Genomic DNA, 21,618 nt, shown 5'->3' on the forward strand with positions numbered 1-21,618 from the left:
TGTTCAAAATGTAATGATGCTGGTTTAAAAGGGCAAATTTTCTTTAAAAAGACTTCAATAAATTGAAGGTTGGGAAACAGGAAATCTGAGTAAAATGGATTTGGAGCATGATGAAGGAAACATTCCAAGTTTTCAGATTCAACTATTAAAAGGGAAACTACCTTACTAAATATGATAAAAATTTGAAGACTAGACTTGTGACTTACCTTCCACATGACATATGAGAGGAATAAAAATACAGTGAAACCCAGTATAAAACTAGTTGAAATAATCACTGTACGAAAATATGGTTTAGGCTTTTGATGATGCAATCCATCCAGATGGACCTGTAAGAATTGAAGGAAAAAAAATTAAAGCATCAGTTCAAAAAACTAACATAGGTGTAATTCATGGGTTACTGAGGACAAAGATCTTTTTAAAAAGGCAAAGCAATTTAAAAAGGTTACAGTATGCAAGTGGAGGGAGAAAAAGTAAAAAAAAACAATGTCTCCATCTTTCACATTCATACATAGTGGGCAACTTCATGCTCTATGTATCCCCTAGAGCAAGTACATTATTCAATACATGGGGCACATGCAACAAATTAAGTAGTAGCAAGTCCCAGTATTATGAAAAACTCGATCTTTCTCTTCCCACAATGATTCTGTCTTCCCCCTGCTTTCCTAGTCCGTTACCCTTGCTTTCTTTCCTCTGAAAGGACCAGGATCACCCAGGACCCCAGGTCAAGTTTCCTGACTTCTTACATCACTTGAACAAGAATGGGACAACCAAGCCTATTCCTTCAAATGAACTGGAGGGACTTACAGCCCTTACCCTATGCCCTCCCTCTCCATCCTTCTGGCATTATCATCTGACCTACTGTGGTAACTAAAGGACCCCTGGTCTTCTCTACCTAGCTCCTCCCACATGAATTTTGGGCCTTTCCATCTGCCTTAAAGCTGAATTTCATGTGTCATCTTTCCCATCAGAATATAAGCCCCTTGAAAGCAGGAAGTTTGCCTTTCTTAATAAGCTGAAATCTTAACAAAGTGCCTGGCCCTTAGTTAACATTAACTATTCACTGACTAATTGAATAATACAAAGTTAAAGATAAAGATGGTAAAAATAAAAAAAAGAATTCATCTAGCCTGCTTTGCTTAGTCGTGCAGAACAAAAACAATGATGAGCACTTCAATTATATTTTCATCCTAAAAATGAAAGAATTCTTACATATGCAACATTTTCATCCTTGTGTAGTTCAATAACTTTTGGATTTGGCTCTGATGAGACTGTAGCTTTTACTTCAAACTTGAGTGCTGAGGCCTCATCCTATCATTAGGAAAAGGAAAAAACACAACCCTGTTTTATTTCATTATATTGATTTTATATCCATCGAAACTTGAACTGAAATAAAAATCAATTAAAACCAATAATATCTTTCAAATATAATTATATCTATATTCAATCATATTAATTCATAACAATTTCATATGTTTCATATAATAGATTTCATAATCTTTACCTATTGTCTAAGAGTTTTCATAGTTATTACTAATCCTATTTTTTCCCAACTTGTTCCATAATCTGTAGCTAACATCAGTGCTAATTATGCCAAATTGAATGCCAAAGATTCAATGGCCATAATATTTATATCTGTGTATTGTCAAATTTTGGTGAAACTTTTCTAAAAATAAGGTTATTGGATAGAGATGTTTTTAAGTTATTTTTTCATTACACTGGACTTCAATGGTACCTATGATTTTTATTTTTTAGAAGTAATAGATTAAAAAATATAGGTATAATTAAAATATCACCCTACCATAGCTTCCTCCTGTAATACACAAATTGCCTTAAACCTAATCTGGGTGAAGAAACTGGGATAAAGGAAGAAACAAATGAAATATCCTATTAGAATTTGTGACATACAAGAAATGCCACATTTTCTGACTTTACTCAGTTATTACTAAATTGTATTTGAAGCTGGAATCTAATGTGTATTTCACCATGGGTACATGTTTGCCTTAGATTTCCCAAACCTTAGTAATAATTCCTTGATATTTCATGATCACTTGATCAAAGAAAACAACTAGTTATGTATCAAAGTCAGATTTCTGACTACAAATCTGGTTTTTGATCCACCATAGCACACTGCCCCTCATGATTTACTTAGAAAGTTATATACACAGCAAAATTATTCCAAATAAAATCCTTGGGGGTTTTTTGGAGGGAGAAACTAGAGAAAAAAAGAATAGATATTTGGAAAAGTATATTCTTAGGTTTATATGAAGATCTGCTTGATAAAATTGACATTTATCACTTATGGTTTGCATATGTATAAGAGCCTGAAGTTTATAATATATCATTAAAAACCATTACCTATGATGTAAATTATACAGAAAAAGAATAATATAAACAGATAGATTATATTCTGCCTTTTCCAACTGGTTGATATTTTAAAAATCAATTTGTCAAATTCTCAATAGTAATAGACAAGAGTTCTCTTCATTTTCTTGTTTAATGATATTTTTTTTAAAAATTCTGTTGAAGATAGAAATGATTATCCATAAAGTTGGATGAGGATTCTTATCATCATCGTACACAATTTTAAGTTCAATTCAGAGGTTTCTATGAAATGTTATTCTAACTTCCAATACTTTGCCTCTATTGATTAATGATAATGCCAATGTGTAGTCCAAATTGATAGTTTTTATGACCCTTCAAAAGCTTGGACTTCTTAAATTTCATTAAAAAAATTTATGCCCTTTGGTTGAGGGTTATTTTTCATCCTTATGGGAAAAAATCATTTCACTTCTTATTTTCTTAATAGAAAATTCAGTGTTGGGTGGGCTTCAAATTCAAATCAGGGTGAGCAAGTATAGAGTTAGTCTTTTATAATATTAATGAGATATAAACTACTTCTTCTATTGATATTATACAAGGATTTCAAATAGATTATACAAAAGCTATTTTTTATCTGTAGCACTTTCTTGTTTTAATCTATGAAATGATAGCTTTCTAGGTATATGTTTAGAAGTGTGGAACTTTCAGAAGCAAGGAATTAAAAACTCTCCAGTTCCAAAGAACTTTAGCACCTTTACCTTCAATTGTGATATGTATAATTATTAGTGAGTTGAATCATTTTGTGTAGTCAATCTTGTTGAAATAAATGCTTTTTTATTCCTTAAGTTCGTGGCCTGAATTACCTAGTTACCACATCAGCTCCCTCAGTTTACCATAGACAGCAGCTTAAGTATTTGGAGGTCTTCAAGCAAAGTCACTTCTTGCATACATTTTAGAGTGAATTATTTTTCAGATTTAGACTAACAGATTGTCACTGAGATCCTTTCAGCACTGAAATATTGTGATTCCCATATATTTCTTGTCTCTAGAGTTTTACCACAACAGTACCTTAACTGTATTCAAATCTTGATAGGCTATACGCACCTACTCAAATAAAATTCAATTGAATTTATTATGTATTGGTATTTTAAAAATGATTCGTAATCATAGAGAGCTTACTATTTCTAAAATTGATGGCCGGCCTTCCAAATGAATATGGACACTGGCTTCTTTTCCACTTTCCATTTTTCCAAAATTGCATGAAAAAACTAAGCAATGAGGATCATTTTTTATACAGTACTAAAAAAAAAGCAAACACACAAAAGCATTTAGTTGAGTATTTCCAACATTTTAAGTAAGGTAACATAACAGCAATCCAAGTGAAAATCATGATGTTTTTCTAGCTGGCATTTTACAAAACAAATCTCTGTATAAATAAAACACAAATGTCTGCTTTGCAAATCATAGCCGAAACAGGAATTTTCCCTGAATGTTGGTTGTCATTTTCTATGTGATCTCATCCTTTATGATGAAATTTAAAATGAAGCTTCATAATCAGAATGCCTATCTAAATTACATGCTATATGTAAATTACAAAGCTTAAAACATTTCAGACATAAGGCTGTCTTGCTAGCTGTGTGTAATATACACACATGTATATTCTACATATATATATATATATATATGTATATATATATAAAAATACATATTCTGATGAAAAGAAATTTTTAGTAATTCAACAAAAGCTGACCAGATAACCCAATCCTGGCAGGGCGAAAGATGAAGGACCCACTGAACTAAATTGTATACTCTGGTACAAAACTAACTTCCCATACTAAACACTGTCATATTCTAGTTTTTCTTAATTTTTATGGTATAGGAAAGTAAGAAAAGGATGATACAGATTCAGATTTCGATAATGTGCTTGCCTGTAAATAGCATAGAATGGTTTCTGGGAAAATATTCACTGATAATGAAGATGCAGAATGGATATCAAACCTTACTCTTAACATTTCAATGCTCCATGTTCTGGAACCCCTTCTGGTTGGTTCCCTTCATAAGAATATCTCTCATAACTGAAAATTCCTTTATAATTAACTTCACAGTTGGTCATGTGCCCCCCCCCCGTTCAATGTTAGAGACTATGTTTAAAACAGTGTTTAATAATTTTTAGTAGGGAAGACAGAACTTAATAATTCCATTGAATTAATGTAACCTTACCATCAGCCTTTTATCAGATTTTGAAAAGAAGTTGACTATATCTTTTAGGGCTTCAGTTTTCCTCTTTTCTTGTGATAAAGCACAAACCCTTTGATAATCATCAAAATCACATCTTCCAGCTGTTGTCTAAAAAGGCAAGGGGGAAAAGTATCATTATATATTTTTTATATTTGTAAAAAAAATTATACTTATAAAAATTCATGCTAGCCTAAGGCTGGTGACCTTCTCCTCAAATCTGGATCACATACAGCCTTAGCAGATAACTGAGTTACTTAAGAAGTGGGCTGTTATCCCTCCTTACCAGATCATTACTTAGTAGTCACCAGCTAATCTAAGGATGAAATTCCCTTCTTTTAAACAACAAATAAACAATCCATGTGTGGGGAAATACTTGAAGCTTTTTCAATTTCACAGGCATTCCAATCTTTGAGTTCTGCATCAATAATCTTTAAGGTCTTAGTGGTCACCGAAGAGGGTTTTAGTGAGTTCTGTAATTTGATTTTTTTAAATCTGGTTACATATTGCTCTTTCATAAAGTACTTAGGTCCTTACATTTTTTGAATACGGGGGGCAGCTGGGTATCTCAGTGGATGGAGAGCCAGTCCCAGAGACGGGAGGCCCTGGTTTCAAATCTGGCCTCAGACACTTCCTTGCTGTGTGACCCTGGGCAAGTCACTTAACCCCCATTGCCTAGCCCTTACTGCTCTTCTGCCTTGGAACCAATACACAGTATTGATTCTAAGGTGGAAGGTAGGGTTTAAATTTTTTTGAGAATATGTATCTTTTGATACATCTCTAGTTTTGATATATCTTTAGTTTTATACCATGTTTTTGACAGATCTTATAGGCTTCACCACTCTTCTGCCTTGGAACCAATACTTAGTATAGATTACAAGATGGATTACAAGGAGAAAGGAAGGGAGGAAGGGAGGAAGGGAGGAAGAGAGGAAAGGAGGAAGGAAGGAAGGAAGGAAGGAAGGAAGGAAGGAAGGAAGGAAGGAAGGAAGGAAGGAAGGAAGGAAGGAAAATTTTGTTCTTTGGCAGAATATAATCTTCTTGAGTCTAGAGCCAATGAGTTCTTTGTATTGGGGGTGGGACACTGTCTTTGATCTCTAATTATTTGCAGAGTAGACACTTTATACTTGCTTGTTGAATTATTGTTTAAACTAAAAATGATATTGGGTTCAAATCTGGCCTCAGACACTTACAAGCTATGTGACCCTGGGCAAGACACTTAACTCCAACTGCCTAGCCCTTACTGCTTTTCTGCCCTGTAACCAATACTTACTCTGGATTCTAAGAGAAAAAGTACGGGTTTAAAAAAATGATAGCGGGTTTGCCACTCTTGCACAAGGGAAGGCAATAGGACAAAAGGGCAGACTCAATAGGATAAGAACAAATACTATAAATATGGGGCTGAAGAAGAATTAACAAAGCTCTGCAACAATCATTTGTTACTTGTTTGACTTGAAGCTAGGAAGATAGAAACTAATTTTGTGGAGTTCTTACTGCACTGATAACATGTATTGAATATATACCATATGTTGTTTCTCTGGATAATCTGGAACTTAAGCTCTCTGCAGAATTTTGCTACCCTAATGGCCAAAACACACATTACCAAGAAAATCACACTTGGAAGATGTGATTCAAAATCATATTTTAGTACATTTTTATGTGCACAGTCCAAAGCAGTGACTGCAAAATAAAACCCATGTCACTAACATACTATAATGTAACAACCCATGATATAAAACATTCACTGAGAACTCCTGAAATGCTTGATGATAAAGAGAGATTGCTTCAGTTACACCTGTTCTAAGTTAACAGAATTGAATGAAAAAGAAAAGCAAGAATCACTTTAATAATAGTTTGGCACCTGATAAAGGACAAACACTTTATTTTTAGTTTTTAAGACATATAATAAAATTTAAGAGGAAAATGATACCTGGACATCCAAAATGTTGAATAATTTGTGGTAATACGGGGTGAATGAGTTAGGTATCATGATTTCTGCACTCACATTAGGGGCCATGCTGGGTCCTGCATTAATCACCTGGTGACAGGGGAACAGAAAGGAAGAATTCATTTTACAAAGTTAGAAATATTTTGTCTTACATCCACATCTGAGAACAATTTTTTAAACCGTACAATAGCTGAAATTTTGTGGTACTTTTAAGGTTTAGAAAGTGCTTTACATACATTATCTTATTCGATCTTCACAATCCTATGATGTAAACAAAGTAAAGTCTCCTCCATTTTACAGGTAACCAAATAGGTTCAGAGGAGTTAAGTAAGTTGCCTAAGGTCACAAAGCTATTAAAAGAAGAGGCAGGCTTTAGAATTTTCACTAGATCATACTACCTTCCCCAGGTGACTTATCTTTTGACATTTGTAATGGAGTAAATTCACATGTAGCTTCTCTTCCATGGCACATGCAGGAAAACTCTCCATAGAGAGAATCCCAGATTGTATCCAATAGATTTCAAAGTGAGGATTATTTTCATTTTTGCTTTTGTCTCTTAAGGGCCTGGAATGATGTAGGACACAGAGGTGGTTGGTGTTCAGTAAATGCTAGTTTAACTGAACCTCCTCTCCCTGTGCCTAAATCCTAAACCTTCCCTCTTCAGTGTATCTGGCTTCCGAGTTCAGCAGTCTCCATTCATGTTGCAGCTGGAGCCACAAGGAAGAGTCTGTTAAGAGAAACTGTCAACAATACAGCAGTGCAACTTTATTTGCAACTATTTAATTTATTTTCAATTATTCCGATAAATAGTACTCTTAATATTTTCACCAATTCAATACTAAGGAGATATCTTCAATATTAGTGCACATGGAAAAAAAGTAAAGCAGATATTTAAATATTTAAGGTATTAATGATTAATTATCATTAAACATTGATACCTTTGTAGTGATTCATAAGGCCCAGTCTGACAGTTTTGTAAATAATGTTTTCAGCCTTTTAGGGGTATAATATTTGCTTGGGGCAGCTAGGTAGATCAGTGAATGGAGTGTCTGGAGACAGGAAGACCCATGTTCCTAAGTTCAAATCTTGCCTCATGCACTCACCCTAGACAAGTCACTTAACCCTGTTGGCTCCTGTTTCCACATCTGTAAAAAATGAGCTGGAGAAGGAAATGGCAAATCTCTCTAGTATCTTTGCCAAGAAAGACCTGAAAGGGTCCATGAAAAATTGAACAAGACTAAAACAACTGAATAGCAAAACATTGGTTTTGGACAATGAGAGGTGATGCTAGAAATGATAGTCAGTAAATGAATGAGTAATCTATCTGTCTATCTATCCACCTACCTCTCTAGAGAGAGAGTCTGATTGGCTAACCAAATAGATGCTAATACCCCGCTCAAAATCAAGCCCCTCTGAAAAAGTGTAGGTCTCCTTTCTAGTCTATAAAATTTGATATTCTATGTGTCATAATTCTTGAAAAAGGCTTGGATATAAAAGATTACAAAGGTCAAAAATCAGTGATTTTTTTGAGAGGTGATCTGGTGTCACAGACAGAGTGTTGGAGGCATCCTGTCTCTGACATTCATCTGTTATATGTTCATGAACAAATCTATTAGCTTCCATAAGCCCCAGCTTCCATATTTGTAAAAGGATGATGGCAATGTTATCTCTTCTCTTCCTGAGGTGTTGTGAGGATAAAAGATAAGATTGCATAAAATATTTTACAAATCTTAAGGTGATATGAGTTGCAGGTATTATTTGCAAAAAAAAAAATGATCAAAATCTTGGTCTATCTTTTCTAGCCTAACACTTTCTGGCCTGTTTTTCTGTCAACCATGACCCACACCTCCTAACTCTGCTCTTTTCTCAATGGTCAAGCCTGGCCCCAGCTTTTTCTACTCTTTGGCTATCACATCCTCAATCTAAATACCAAGTAAACTCTGAGTTGTTTACTTTCTCCCTCTCCTTGTTGTTGACCTCCTTTTTTTCCTAACAGGCTGATAAAGCTTTTTCTGCTAATAAGTAGAAAAAAATTTCAGTTTGATAGAAATATATTTTTAAAAAAGTATTCTCTCTTACATGAAAAGTAAAATTGATTTTCTCCATCATACACATTTCTGGTTCATTTTCTTCACTTGGTCCATAAATAAATGAAGCTGGAGTTACAAACCTGTAAAAGAATTTTAAAAAACAAACAAAAGCCATCAAATATATTATTTTTCACCATACTAAAATCGCCTTTCCTCTAAGAACCAATATTTTTAGAGGAGTTATGGAATGCTATATAGATTTCTAGCTTGTTGAGAATTTTACATCGACAATAATTACATTTCCTACCTTTGATCTTTGGGAAAACAACATAAGAACCATTCTGAACATAATGTACAATATCTCCTCTTCCTCCAATATACCCATTTACTTTCTGCTTTAATGAGATTCATTCCTAAATGCAGCAACATACATAGCAAAGACTGACCTACCTTCTCTACTCCCTGTTTCCCAATATCTTCCTGCCATCAATAGTCACCGTTAACTCTGTAGAAATGGTACATGCTAGCATTTATGGATTAATTCATACCTGAGTTAGCATGGCTAGTAGCCGGAATGGGGGGGGGCACTCTCCCTCTGCTTTTCTCTCCGTCAAGCCTACCTTTGCCATCTAGATTTTGTGACCATAGGAAGAAACCATGTAAACTAAAGAACTATAGAAGATCCTGCCCCCTCACTACCCTTTTAATCCCTTCTCTGCTTCAGCTGCTTTGCTCCTTACATGGTTTGGTTACTCTACTCATTTTGATGAGAGAGATTACCAGGTCGTACTATTTACCCTACTATTGAAACATCTTTTAAGGGTTATAACCTCCAATTAGTGTGGAGCTTCCTAAGAGCATGTTATATCCCTAGTGCTTAACACATGGCAAGTACTCAATAAACACTGTTTAATTATTATAAACAAAACAATAATTTTTAGGAAAAGCAGCTGTGGGCACTTGGGGCCAGAGTGTCTACTCCTGTATTATTGCCAATGTGCTAAAACAAACGTTTGCTACTCCTCTGTCTTCATAGAACTGCCAAATCTCAGGCACTGATTTAAGAGGTTGACTTCTGAAGGTAGTAAACTATTCCTCACCCCCTGTACTGTATAGAAAACTTTCTATAATACTTTAAATATAAAAGAAAAAGCTTTGACTATAACTAGTATGTTTGCTCTAAATTTATGCAATGAGTGCATTTTAATTACTTTTTGCAGTTTTGAAAACCATATATGCAAGTGAAGCTGATAACATTCATTGAGTCACTTTGACACTATTTAAGGCCCAGATAAACACAAATTCTGATTCTACATTTTCTACTTCCTTCTTAAGAAGGTAATATTATCCAAGATAGCAATTGTTCTTATACATCCCTTGGTGATCTAGTGAAACCTATGGACCCCTTTCTCAGAATAATGTTTTTTCAATGTATAAAATATGTAGGATTACAAAGAAAATAAATTATTAGAATGTAAATTTACCAATCTCAGGTTAAGAACCTATGACTTAAATATATATATATTCTGAAATCTTAGGAAATTAGGAATGCCTCAGTTCTCATGTCTTGGCTATGAAGCCAGTAGGTTCCCAGGAGTCAAGGGATGAAGAGGGATACCCTGCTACTAGAGTAATTCTTAGAATCTTCCACCCCAGGAAGAAGTTACAACTATACTCCTCACATCCAGATAGTTAGCCTCTCTTCTTAATATAGTGAGAAAGAAACAAGGAAGACAGGCCATAGTTCATGCTATCGTGTGGTGGGCTAAGAGTTCTCTTACTGTTTTATGACCCTGAGATGAGGCTTTTGGGATTCCTACTAACACTAATGAGTCCTATATGGGTACTATGAAGGAATCTGTTACATTGGTAAATATGTACTGTAAATATGTACAAATATGTAAATATGGTAAATATGTACCAAAAATGGCAAGTAACTATACAGGGTCTGATCACTCAAAAGGAATTATATCAGGGAGAAAAATGAACTAGTAAACTTTAATCTCAAATAAAATATAGGTAGTGAAATTGACAAAGGATTCAGACAAAAATGATGGCTTATTATTGACTTACCCATGAACATTTAATTGAATCTCATACTTCAGTGGTATCATTAAAGTCATATTGTTATCCAATAGACTGTCCATTTCCCATTCATTTTCACTAGAGAATCAAATATAAAATATCCTGTTAGAATACTTCAAGCAGAACACATTTTCTCTAGAGAGAATTAATTATATACCACATATATCTTGTGGTTTGTTTAAATAATACTTTTTGTCATTAATTACAGATGTGGCAAAAGGAAATTACTTTTATGATGGGGTAGACAGGAATTTCTTCTAATTATTTAATAGCTGCTCTCTAAATTTTTGCTCATTCAGTTTCCTAATAGATTATATTATTAAGAATGTTCTTTTATCGACCCATAATGATGCACAAGTGTCATACTCTTCTTGCCTTTGTGCCCCCAACCCTAGCCCAAGAATGCTGAAGATATTTTTCTCCAGGCACAGCAACAATTTTCAAATAAAATTTACCAGGTGGCATTAACTGTAATGGTGAGGTCATCTTCTGCTTTGCTAAGTGAGCTTGCATCCAGGAGAAAACTAATATCTTCCTATAAAAAAACACGGATTGCTGAGTACACAATTTTCCACATTCCAATAATTGGGGATAGGGAGAGGGGGAATGTAGAGAAAGAAGGACATTAAGCAAATTGAATATGGCTTTTTCATCTAAACTAAAATTTTCTACTTTTTCATTCATTTTATTTTATTATTTGGAGTACGGATCAGATTCTTTGTTGTTTTTAATGTTAGCAGACCACCTTTACGTGGCACATAATAAATGGCATATTTGATGTCAACTTTAATTACACAAAACTTTCTATTTGAGAAAACATAAGCAAGGCCTACACTTAGAGTGAAAACAAAAGAGCCCTACAGAATAGCAGCCTTAGAAAAATCAGACATCCTAAGAGCTTGGAAGAAACATAAATCCTGTTGTTCAACAACAGTAAATAAAATATGTAGCAGTAAAAAAAAAAGCAGTTAGTGAAGACTTTTCAAAATCCCATCTGTCAAAGCCCAAACATTGTACTATCTTCAGCAAAACACACACACACACACACACACACACACAGCAAAGGATAAATGTTTTATTAAATCTCTCACAACCCAAGCATGCAGTAATGATTCTTAGAGTGAATTCCCACAAGAATATAACCAGAATTTCAAAGTTTAAAAGGCAATGAGAATCTGGTCGGTTTGCCTTGTCATTTTCATACCAAAACATTATAATTCTACTGATTTCTGCCTAGACTGCATATAGGATTCAAAAGCCAAAAGTAAAAACAAGAATTTACCTTTGATAGATGATCCACAAATATATGACCGACCCTGCAGACAAGTTTCACTACACCCAAATTGTCTGTTACTTCACAATATATTTGTTTCTCTTCCTGATATTAGGGAAGGGAGGAAATCACAAAAAGGGAAAACTTAGTTTATTAAAGTTTCCAAGATTCCTTTATAAAAGCATGTAAATAAAAACATTTCTATTTTTCCTAGAAGGGCATTTCCTGTTGAGTTTGCATACTAAATTAAATACAAAAACTTAAACTCCTTTGCTTTCTAGTGGCAATCTTCTATCCTCCTCCCCATGCACACCTGAAAAAAAAATCTGCTCATGTGTGACACCCTGCTCATTTATGGATTCAGATCTTAGGGACTGTTTAAGAAATGGGTTACAAAGACCCATTTCCTTATCAACATTCTTGTGTTTAGGCGGTGGTTGTAAGCCAAGAAAATATTCTTGGGACACTTGGTCACCAATTTAAAAGAAAATAATGAAGATTTAATACTCTTTAATTATTTGAGCCAAAGTGATATTAATGTCACATTTGTTTTGATGTTTTAGTGAGGCTATCAGTAAGCTTAGTCCTTTGTCCTTAGTTGTTAGTCCCTGCCCAGAACTCTATGACAGACTCTTCAGAAGGAGTGAAGATAGAGGGTAAACAGATGCATAATTCTGGTGTTTGAGTGTTGTCAATCTTGACCTTCAAAGGGCCTTCCTTTTACTTTGGTTCTAGCAAATGGGCCCCTCATCCATTGTAATCAAAGCCACCACTATTGTCCCAGCAAGAAGGTCCCATTTTGCTTTCCTTTGCTTATGTTCCCTTATTACTATTCCAACTTTGTAGCCCAGCACAGGAGCATGGCCCTGTTTTGTTCTTGACCTTTCAAGGGACTGACCCTTGCACCCAAATCACAATTCTTGTATCTTTGACTATGAACCTGATAGAAAACACTTGTCTGGCTGGTGCTCTTTCAGGATGCCACCGGACTGCTCTGAGGCAGGTAATCTGTGGATTTTACCCACCCACAAGGGTATCCACCAACTGTCTACAACTGGACCTTCCTGATAACCAAACACTTATTCAAATTCTACAATTGCTGCTAGGCTTCCTGGACATTTCTTCTACCTGTTTCTGTTGTCCTCTTAGTTTCTTTTGCTGAAGGTTTCTCACCTTGCCTTTTCTACTTTGTCATGTAACCCCTCTAACTTGGATACTGACATAAATGTGGATTGGTTAAACCATGAGCCTGATTTCTTTCCAAGTCCTTGAAAATATTTTAATTACACTCCTGAGAGCCAGTAGGAGACAAGTACATGCCATGCTGTGCCCTCAACTTAAAAACTCATACTAATAATTTAAAGAAGAATCCATATACTATGCAATTCAATCCTTACCAGATCCAAAATTTTAATGAAGTAAAGACCTTTGGGTAGATGAATGTGCAGAGTTGTATCATATGCATCATCTCCAGCATTAGTCAATGAAACATTCAACATTAAAGTCTTCATACTTCCAAGTGCAAGATAATTTTTATTTTCATATGGCCTAAAAATAATTAAATATTGGTTAGGTTCCATTTTTAAGAGAATTAAAATTCTATCTCCTAATGCACATGATAGTTGCCTTAATCATGAATATGAATTAGATTGGGGAAAAGATTCTGTAATGAATCATGAATCTGGCACATGTGTTAGGCACAAACCCTTATAATCAAGATTCCTTTTTTCAGCTAAGTTTTCAGTCTGACACAATAGATTTGTCAGTAAACAAAAGTTGTCACTGGATGAAATCAAGCCACTTCATTTTCTACTTAATTTCCCACTTTATGGTTTCATTAATTTCTGTGTTTTTATAGCTTTAAGAAGTTTGTCTCTTCTGAAGAAACTGGTAAATCAAAAAATTTCAATGTACTATATAATCATAAAAGCTGCAATAATAATAGCTAACATTTACATGGCATTTTAATGTTTACAAATTGCTTCACATATATTTCTCATTTTATCCTCCCAACAACTTTGTATAGTAGATGCTATTATTTCCATTTTATAGATGAACAACTGAGGTTAAGAGAGGTTGAGCAACTCATCCAGGGTCAGACATGTAAGTGTCTAATGTGAACTCAGATATTGCTAACTTCAGATCCAGCACTCTTTCCGCTATACCACCACCTAGATGCCTCAAATATGTAGGTGTATATGCATGCTGGTATATCTTCACTCCTTACTCTTCAACTCTTCAGCTTTTCTACCTCCTGAGATGTCTTCTCACCTGAAGATGCCCCTACCCTGCCACGTTCTCTTCTGATTGCTGAGTTCCTGACCCGGACAGCCAATTCAGGTGCCAGGACCATACTCACTTTACCCTTGCTTCCAATCCCCACTTTTGTGTACCCTTCCCTCCTCCATCACTCCTTTTCCAGTTCCCTATTAGATATTCTCTTCTCACATTAGAACGTCAGCTCCTTCGAAAGGACTGAGTCTTTTGCTTATATTTCTATTTCTAGTGCTTAGCCCATTGCTTATTTTTGGCATATAGTAAGCACTTAATAAATGTTTAACTATCCATTAACCATACATACCTATACACTTATGGGTATATTACTAAATCAACTGCTTACATCTCACTATAATAACCACTATGATCTAATAAACAACTCATATAATACTTCAGAAGTTAAAAAAAAACTCCCTTTCACATGGTCCATAAGCTTTTATTTCTGGCCTTATTTCTTCAGCGATGTTCTCTCAAATGATATTAGAATTATTTCACTTATTTTAATTAGTATGACTTTAAAAATCCCACAACCTACAGAACAGTCTAAATTAAGTTCAGAGTTAGCTGCAGAATAAACATATAAGCAAGAATTATACTTAAATACATCTCACTCCAGAACAGTTTTACAATAATACAAGCTTTGTTCTAGAATACATTTTCATTCTGCTTAATCCTCCTGTTCCAGTTTCAAAGGGTGAAACAATTCATCCTCTGAAGTTGTGACTACAGAAAATTCTCAACTGGCAGCTCCTGAATCCTTAAGGGAGGGAAACAGGGAGCAGGTGAAGAAGCACATGAAGGAAAGCCTCCCCCTTGGTGCACTGTTAGTAGAATACACTATATAAAACCATCATTTAAAGTACCAATATTGATTATTTATGAAAAAGCCTATAAGCTAACACTTTAGGCAGAGGAAATTGATTAGGCAAGAGCCACTGTACTATCCCAACTCTTGGAAAAGGGTGGTGAATTTGACTCTTATTTGCAAGCCTTTGTTTCACAGAGCTAGTGCTGCTGCTTGTAGGGCCTGAGTTAAATAGGCTGGAGGAAATGTGAGGGGGCATGGGGGTCCCCCAATTTCCCCTCCTGGTAGGTAATCATGTTACCAATGAAAGAATCTAAGAGGTTCTAAAAGTAAACTTTCATTTGACATTAAAGTTTAATTAAGACTTGTGGAAAAGCTGCCTAGAAATAGACATTTATAAAATATTCTGGCTGCTAACCAAAGCATTAGTCACTGAACACCTTTGGGAAAGAAGTTGGCACTTCGACAAACAGCAGAAGGTGAAAGCGCTGCATAAACAGCAAGGTTCCAAGACAACAGCGAATTAAAGAAAAACACAATGTTAACATTTCAGGAGCTGGAGCCTTGGTTTCCTTTACATTTTTTAAGCTATTTTATCACATTACCATAATTACTCTCCTATCCATCCTTTTTTGTTCTACATCTTCCTGCATCTTGATTCATTAACAAGAAGCCATCAGAAAGATGCCCACCAGCTTACTCCAGGAGATACAATAAAGCACCAGGTGCACATCTGGGAGTGTGACAAAGCCACACTCGAGCTTTTCCCTGGTAATCATATTTCATTCTTCATTAAAACATGCATAATGCATACTTGAAATTTACCGAGCCGACTAGAATCCTAGAAGTTTAAACAAAGCGAGGTACTGTGTACATACAGAATCATAACTTAATAAGAACAGGGTTCGGGTGGGGGCAAGAGGGGAGAGAGGGAGATGTAATTCTTCCCTCCTGTCTCTCGACTGCTCCGAGCCAAATGAATGGAAGTCTTATTTGGAAAGAAATGTTCCCTGAGCTTTTGTATAATGAATATGCTCTATCTAGACAAAACAGATTAGTGCTTCACAGCTAAATAGTTTTTAATCAAGATACTAAGACAAAATGTAATGTGAGGTGATACTTCACACTTTGCTAAGTCAAGGACTATAACATTTATTTGGGTTTAAAAAAAAATTCCTGACTCTTGGACTCAAAAGGCTGGAGCTGGAGTAAAAGATGTGTGATGCATCTTCTTGCACTTTCTTACATGTGTGAAAGGAGAACTGGTAAGTGAAGGAAATGAAGCAACGAGCTTCTGGAGGGCATTTCGTTGAGGGGAGGCTGTACTTGCTGAAATCTCTTGTGCATTCAAAAAAGAGGAGGAAAGAAAAGCATGGAGTGGGAGGATTTATATGTTTAGGCAGATTCTGTCTCCTGCCTGCATGTCTCAGAGTCATTCTTTTGGCAACCCTTCACTTCTACCTCCTGATTAGAAACAGGGAAAGTGTCCCACAATGGGAAGAGCACCAAGTTTTGGAGCCAGAGTCCAGTAAGTGCCCAGCTCTGCCAGCCACTACCAGGGTGGCTCTGGGTAACTCACAACTTCTCTGGTCTTTAGCTTCCTCACACATAAAACGAGAGGGGTAGGCTAGATGGCCTTTGAAGTCCCTTTCAGATCTTTGGCCCTCACCGTCTACCCAGAAAAAGCCTACTTGATTTCCTTTTCTAGCAAAAAGAGCTGCCATCAAGGGGCAGCTGGGTAGGTCAGTGGATTGAGAGTCAGGCCTAGAGAAGGGAGGTCCTAGGTTCAAACCCGGCCTCAGCCACTTCCCAGCTGTGTGACCCTGGGCAAGTCACTTGACCCCCATTGCCCACCCTTACCAATCTTCCACCTATGAGACAATACACAGATGTTAAGGGTTTAAAAAAAATAAAAATTAAATTAAAAAAAAAAAGCTGCCATCAAGGGGTTTAGTGCTATACAGTCCCTCAGAAAGCTCAATTTTTGGTGGTATTGACTTGCCACTGAATTCATAATTTTAATCAGGTAGCATTCGGCCATCTCTCTGACAGCTGAAGGCTCTCTAAATATAGTTCATCACATATATGAGGTAGATATTCATAAGAGGGTTTAATTTAATTAAGGACTGAGTTGTAGGGCATTATAGCAGTAAGGCACATGATATGAAAGGGAATAAGCATTTATGTAGCACCTACTTTGTGCCAGACACTGTGCTATATTTTTAAATGGATTTCTCATTTAATACAATATTATGCCCATTTCTGATGTCTTCAAAAACTGATACTCTTCATTGAGTAAATACATTTGCCTAAAACAGGTTTATAGCTGTGGGGCACATAAATACCATTAGTGCCCAGGAAATTATGTTTAAGAGGATGTGTGAAACATATGGCTTCAATTTTTAGCCCATTTCTGGGAGGTGGCAGGGTGAAGAGGGTTGTGGGATAGGAGCACTTGTATAGAATGTGGTATAATTTACTAAACATGCAAAGCATTCTGTCAGAGCCCTTCTAGAAATCAATTAGAATCTCTTCCAGGAAAACACCTCAAATCAGTTTTAGGTATCTGTCATAAGTAGGCAATTAAACTCAAAAATAACACAAAAGCTATAGTGCTTCCTGCTTTTATAAAAGTATACATGGTGGTACTTAGTGACCTTAAAACACTGATGTACTGAACAATATATTCACATCATCTTTCCCATGGAATCACAAAATAAACCGTAATCATATATTTTTCCTTCAGAGATTATGGGATTTGGAGCTTGAAGAAGTGCTAAAGAAATACCCAGTGACCTTGTAAAATAATGCTTATTTCCCAGCAGTACAAAACTAAAATAGTTTTATCGTGTTATTTAAATATTCCAAGCAAAATGTATTATCATTTAAAATTATCACAGGGCTTAAAACTCAAGCTATGTGGTCTGGCTGCTAAGGAAAATAAGCTTAATTAAGTTTAGAATAAATGCATAGATTAGATATTCCAATAAAAGTGCTTTCATTCCTCAGATATGAAGCATTATTATTGTTTGTGTTTTCATAGTCTATATTTCAAAATCATATTCACTTGCAGAGCAATTACAAGGATTTCATTCAAGAATGCCAAAGATGATTAAAGGATAGAGTGACTTAGAAGGAAGATGGGGGAAAAAAAACAAAGCAAAGAATTTTCAAACCCAGGCTGATCTTATTGCTAAAGATTTGTGGAAGCTAGGAATATGGAGGAATAGGAATCTAGGAAATGTTGATGAAAGAAGTAAAATGGGAAGAGAAGGGTTGAAAATCATTCACTCATTCAAACACTTAGTGAGTATATATTATGTGTGAGGCACTGAGGAAAATACAAAGCCATTTTCACTGGAACTGACTAGTGTATTTTGCCTATCTGTATAATTGAGGAATAAACACTAACAATTATCTGTGTAATGAGCTGGGTTTCCTTGGTGCAGAAATGACAAGTTACTTAAGGCTATATAGGCCTGGCCTAAATGAAATAGAATTAATTTAGAGAAAAAAAAAGAAAATCAAAGCTAGATGTCACACATTTTAATGCCATGTTTAAAAGTATTATCAATAGAAGTACCTTCAAAAACAGAAATGAAACACTAAGAAATGCATAGTNGTATTATCAATAGAAGTACCTTCAAAAACAGAAATGAAACACTAAGAAATGCATAGTGAGGAATAAACAAACACAACAAGGAATGCAATCTATGATTAAACGCATTAGATTACTTAGGCAGGCTTTCTCAATCTAAATTCTATAAACTTCTGAACTAGATAAGAGCAACCTGAACAAACATGTTTCCACTGGGTTGCAGTCATAGAACAATCAAGTCTTTTCATTATGAAAGACAAAAAACAACTGAGTTTATGAATGTGATATAGGTCTATATAAGTCCATAAATTTCTTTTGTGGAGCTGCAAGGAAGAATCTTAGGACCAAGAGTCTGGGTGGATATCACTAGGTTCAAACTCCTCCAAACTAAGGCCAGAGGCCAGAGATGACCACATCAGGCAGACGCCCTTCTTTAATGCCCTAGCACCTCCTTTCTCATCCTACTTGAAACCAGAGGGCAGAGAGGGTTATGTTAGTCCTTCCCCCAAACTCTAGCCTGTCCCCCATGGTCCAACCTGACCAGATCTTACTAGGTCCTGGAATATGGAAAAATAAAGCAATGGAGAATGTTTTTCCCCTGCCTCGATGCTAAGACCTCTCCTTCTCAATTGTCATAAGCCTAACTATATTTCCCACCACTCTGATGCCCAGGCACTCCCATGTAATCTCTCACTATACCCTAAGAATCATAGGGCTTTTACATCTAAAGCTTCCTATTTTATCTTCCCTGCTTTATCCTTCAGAATAAGACTGTCTCACTTAAAACCCCCTCACTTGATCCTACCATCTCTGTTGTCTAATTCTATATCCTCTCCTTCTTGCCTAAATTCCTCGAGAATGCTGTCTATACTTATGGATTTCATTTTCTCTTTTCCCTCTGCAATCTGGCTGGTAACCTCATTAATTGAAACTGCTTTCTTGGAAATCACTGATTATCTCTTAATTGTCAAATTAATGGCCTTTTCTCACTTATCATTGTGGATTTTTTTTGCAACCTTTTATCCTTGCTCACTCTGGAATGCCCTCTCTCTAGGTTTTCATTACATCACTTTCTCTTCATTCTCTCCTACCTCTCTAATTGCTCCTCAGTCTTCTTTGCTGGATCTTCAGGTCATACCCACTAGCCATGGATGCTTTCCCACCCCAGGCTCTGTCCTCTCTATGTTATTTCAAGTGGTGATCTCAACAGGTTCCATAATCATTTCTGCAGATGATTCATAGATTCACAGATATCTAATCTTGATCTCTCTCCCAATCTCCAGTCTTGAATTACTAAATCCATATTTGATATCCTATAACAGTGATGGGCAAATCTTAAGTTTAATATATATATATATACATATATATATATATATATCTTAGATATCTACATATATCTACATATATATGTCGCACTTAGAATGAGTGCTTTATTTTACTTCCTATCCCTAACATTTTGCAAAGTTCCTGGCACACTATCAGTGTTTAATAAATGTTTTTTTCATACATTCGTCCACTGACTCATTCATACTAAAAGCTGTGTCCAGACTGTCTGGATTGAAATTCCATTCAGATGCCTCTCTTCTATGAAGATGGCTTCACTTGCCACAACACAACTGAATCACAACAGGGTTTTAGTAAAGCCAGCAGAGAGAAGAGTGAAAATATGAGACAAGGCTGGGCAATTCAGGTGAATGAAGGGTAATGTAGTTTAATTTACTTGATGCTTATTCAATTACTTAACTTATTCAAGGGCAGCTAGATGGTACAGAGGATAGAGCAATGGACATGGAGTCAGGAAGACTCCTCTTCCCAAGTTCAGATTTGGCTTCACCTACTTATTAGCTGTGTGACATGGGCAAGGCACTTAACCCTGTTTGCCTCAGTTTCCTCATATGTAAAATTAACTGGAGAAGGAAATGGCAAACCACTCCAATATCTTTGCCAAGAAAACCCGAAATGGGGTCACAAAGAGATACAACTGAAAAAAAGACTGAACAATAAAAATTAGTTCAATTAGTTTCCTTTCTAATATATTCATTTTATGCACTGAAAAGTGCTGGATACAAAAGGATTGAACTATGAAACTCATGAATTAATATCAGTCTAAAAGAAACAGCAAAACCACACTATATAAAAATACAAAATGAACTTACCACATATTTATCAATAGTTTTATTATTATTGCCTTATTGTGAAATATTTCTAAGAAAAAATATGACTATCTTAGAAAATGCCTTTGAGTAGTTACTCTTAGATGATTCAGGTAGTCAATCTTTATTGCAATTTGCGATAAATTCAATAGGGGTTTAGACAAGAAAAGATCATTTATTATAACATTCTTATTTTATAAATGAAGAAACCAAGGACAAGTGACTTACTCAAGTACAGACAACAACTTAATAAAAGAATCAGAGTAAGTATTCCTAGTGCCTAAGCTAGTGTCATTTCTATTCCACTATGGCTTTTATATTAATTGTTCTATAGAAAATCAAACCTTAACTTTGCAGCTCAATCTACCTATAGGCCCTTTTGAGTATTTATAGTACAATGACAGAATCAGCAGGACATTGTCCCCTTTGAAGTTCTAGTTTTTTTCCATTCCCTTTAGTGCTAATGTCTTCCTTCTATTGATTATCTCCAATTTATATTCTTTGTTGTTGTTGTTGTTCAGTCATTTTAGTTGCATCTGGCACTTTGTGACCCCATTTGGGGTTTTCTTGACAGAGATACCGGAAAGGTTTGTCATTTCCTTCTCCGGCTTATTTTATAGATGATGCAAACAAGGTTAAGTAATTTGTCCAGGGTCACAACTAAGGTCTTCCTGACTCTAGGTCCAGTGCTTTATCCACTAAGCCACCTAGTTGCCCTTATATTATCTTGCTCACACATTGTTTAGTAATTGCATTTTCAATTAGACTTGGAGCTCCTCAGGAGCAAAGACCGTCTTACACTTTTTGTTATAATCCCAGCATAGTGATTGGCACACCAAATAACCATGTTACAAAGAGCTATAATGTATTCTAAGTCTTTGAAAAATTGGTCATT

The 21,618-nt window shown here is 35.5% G+C and overlaps 1 protein-coding gene across 1 annotated transcript in view; it reads right to left on the bottom strand.

Annotated features, from left to right (window-relative positions):
* Nucleotides 1-21,618, bottom strand: part of ITGA4 (integrin subunit alpha 4) — an 88,384-nt gene that overhangs the window by 777 nt on the left and 65,989 nt on the right. The window contains exons 18-27 of the mRNA XM_044666475.1: nucleotides 13,288-13,438; nucleotides 11,900-11,995; nucleotides 11,073-11,152; nucleotides 10,606-10,695; nucleotides 8,582-8,672; nucleotides 6,485-6,592; nucleotides 4,540-4,665; nucleotides 3,499-3,618; nucleotides 1,210-1,308; nucleotides 207-326 (exon numbers count right to left, since the gene is read on the bottom strand). Coding sequence (XP_044522410.1) covers nucleotides 207-326; nucleotides 1,210-1,308; nucleotides 3,499-3,618; nucleotides 4,540-4,665; nucleotides 6,485-6,592; nucleotides 8,582-8,672; nucleotides 10,606-10,695; nucleotides 11,073-11,152; nucleotides 11,900-11,995; nucleotides 13,288-13,438 — 1,081 coding nt within the window. The remainder of the gene's footprint in view (nucleotides 1-206; nucleotides 327-1,209; nucleotides 1,309-3,498; nucleotides 3,619-4,539; nucleotides 4,666-6,484; nucleotides 6,593-8,581; nucleotides 8,673-10,605; nucleotides 10,696-11,072; nucleotides 11,153-11,899; nucleotides 11,996-13,287; nucleotides 13,439-21,618) is intronic.

Source organism: Gracilinanus agilis, chromosome 3 (genome assembly GCF_016433145.1).
Source record: "Gracilinanus agilis isolate LMUSP501 chromosome 3, AgileGrace, whole genome shotgun sequence".
Taxonomy (NCBI): domain Eukaryota; kingdom Metazoa; phylum Chordata; class Mammalia; order Didelphimorphia; family Didelphidae; genus Gracilinanus; species Gracilinanus agilis.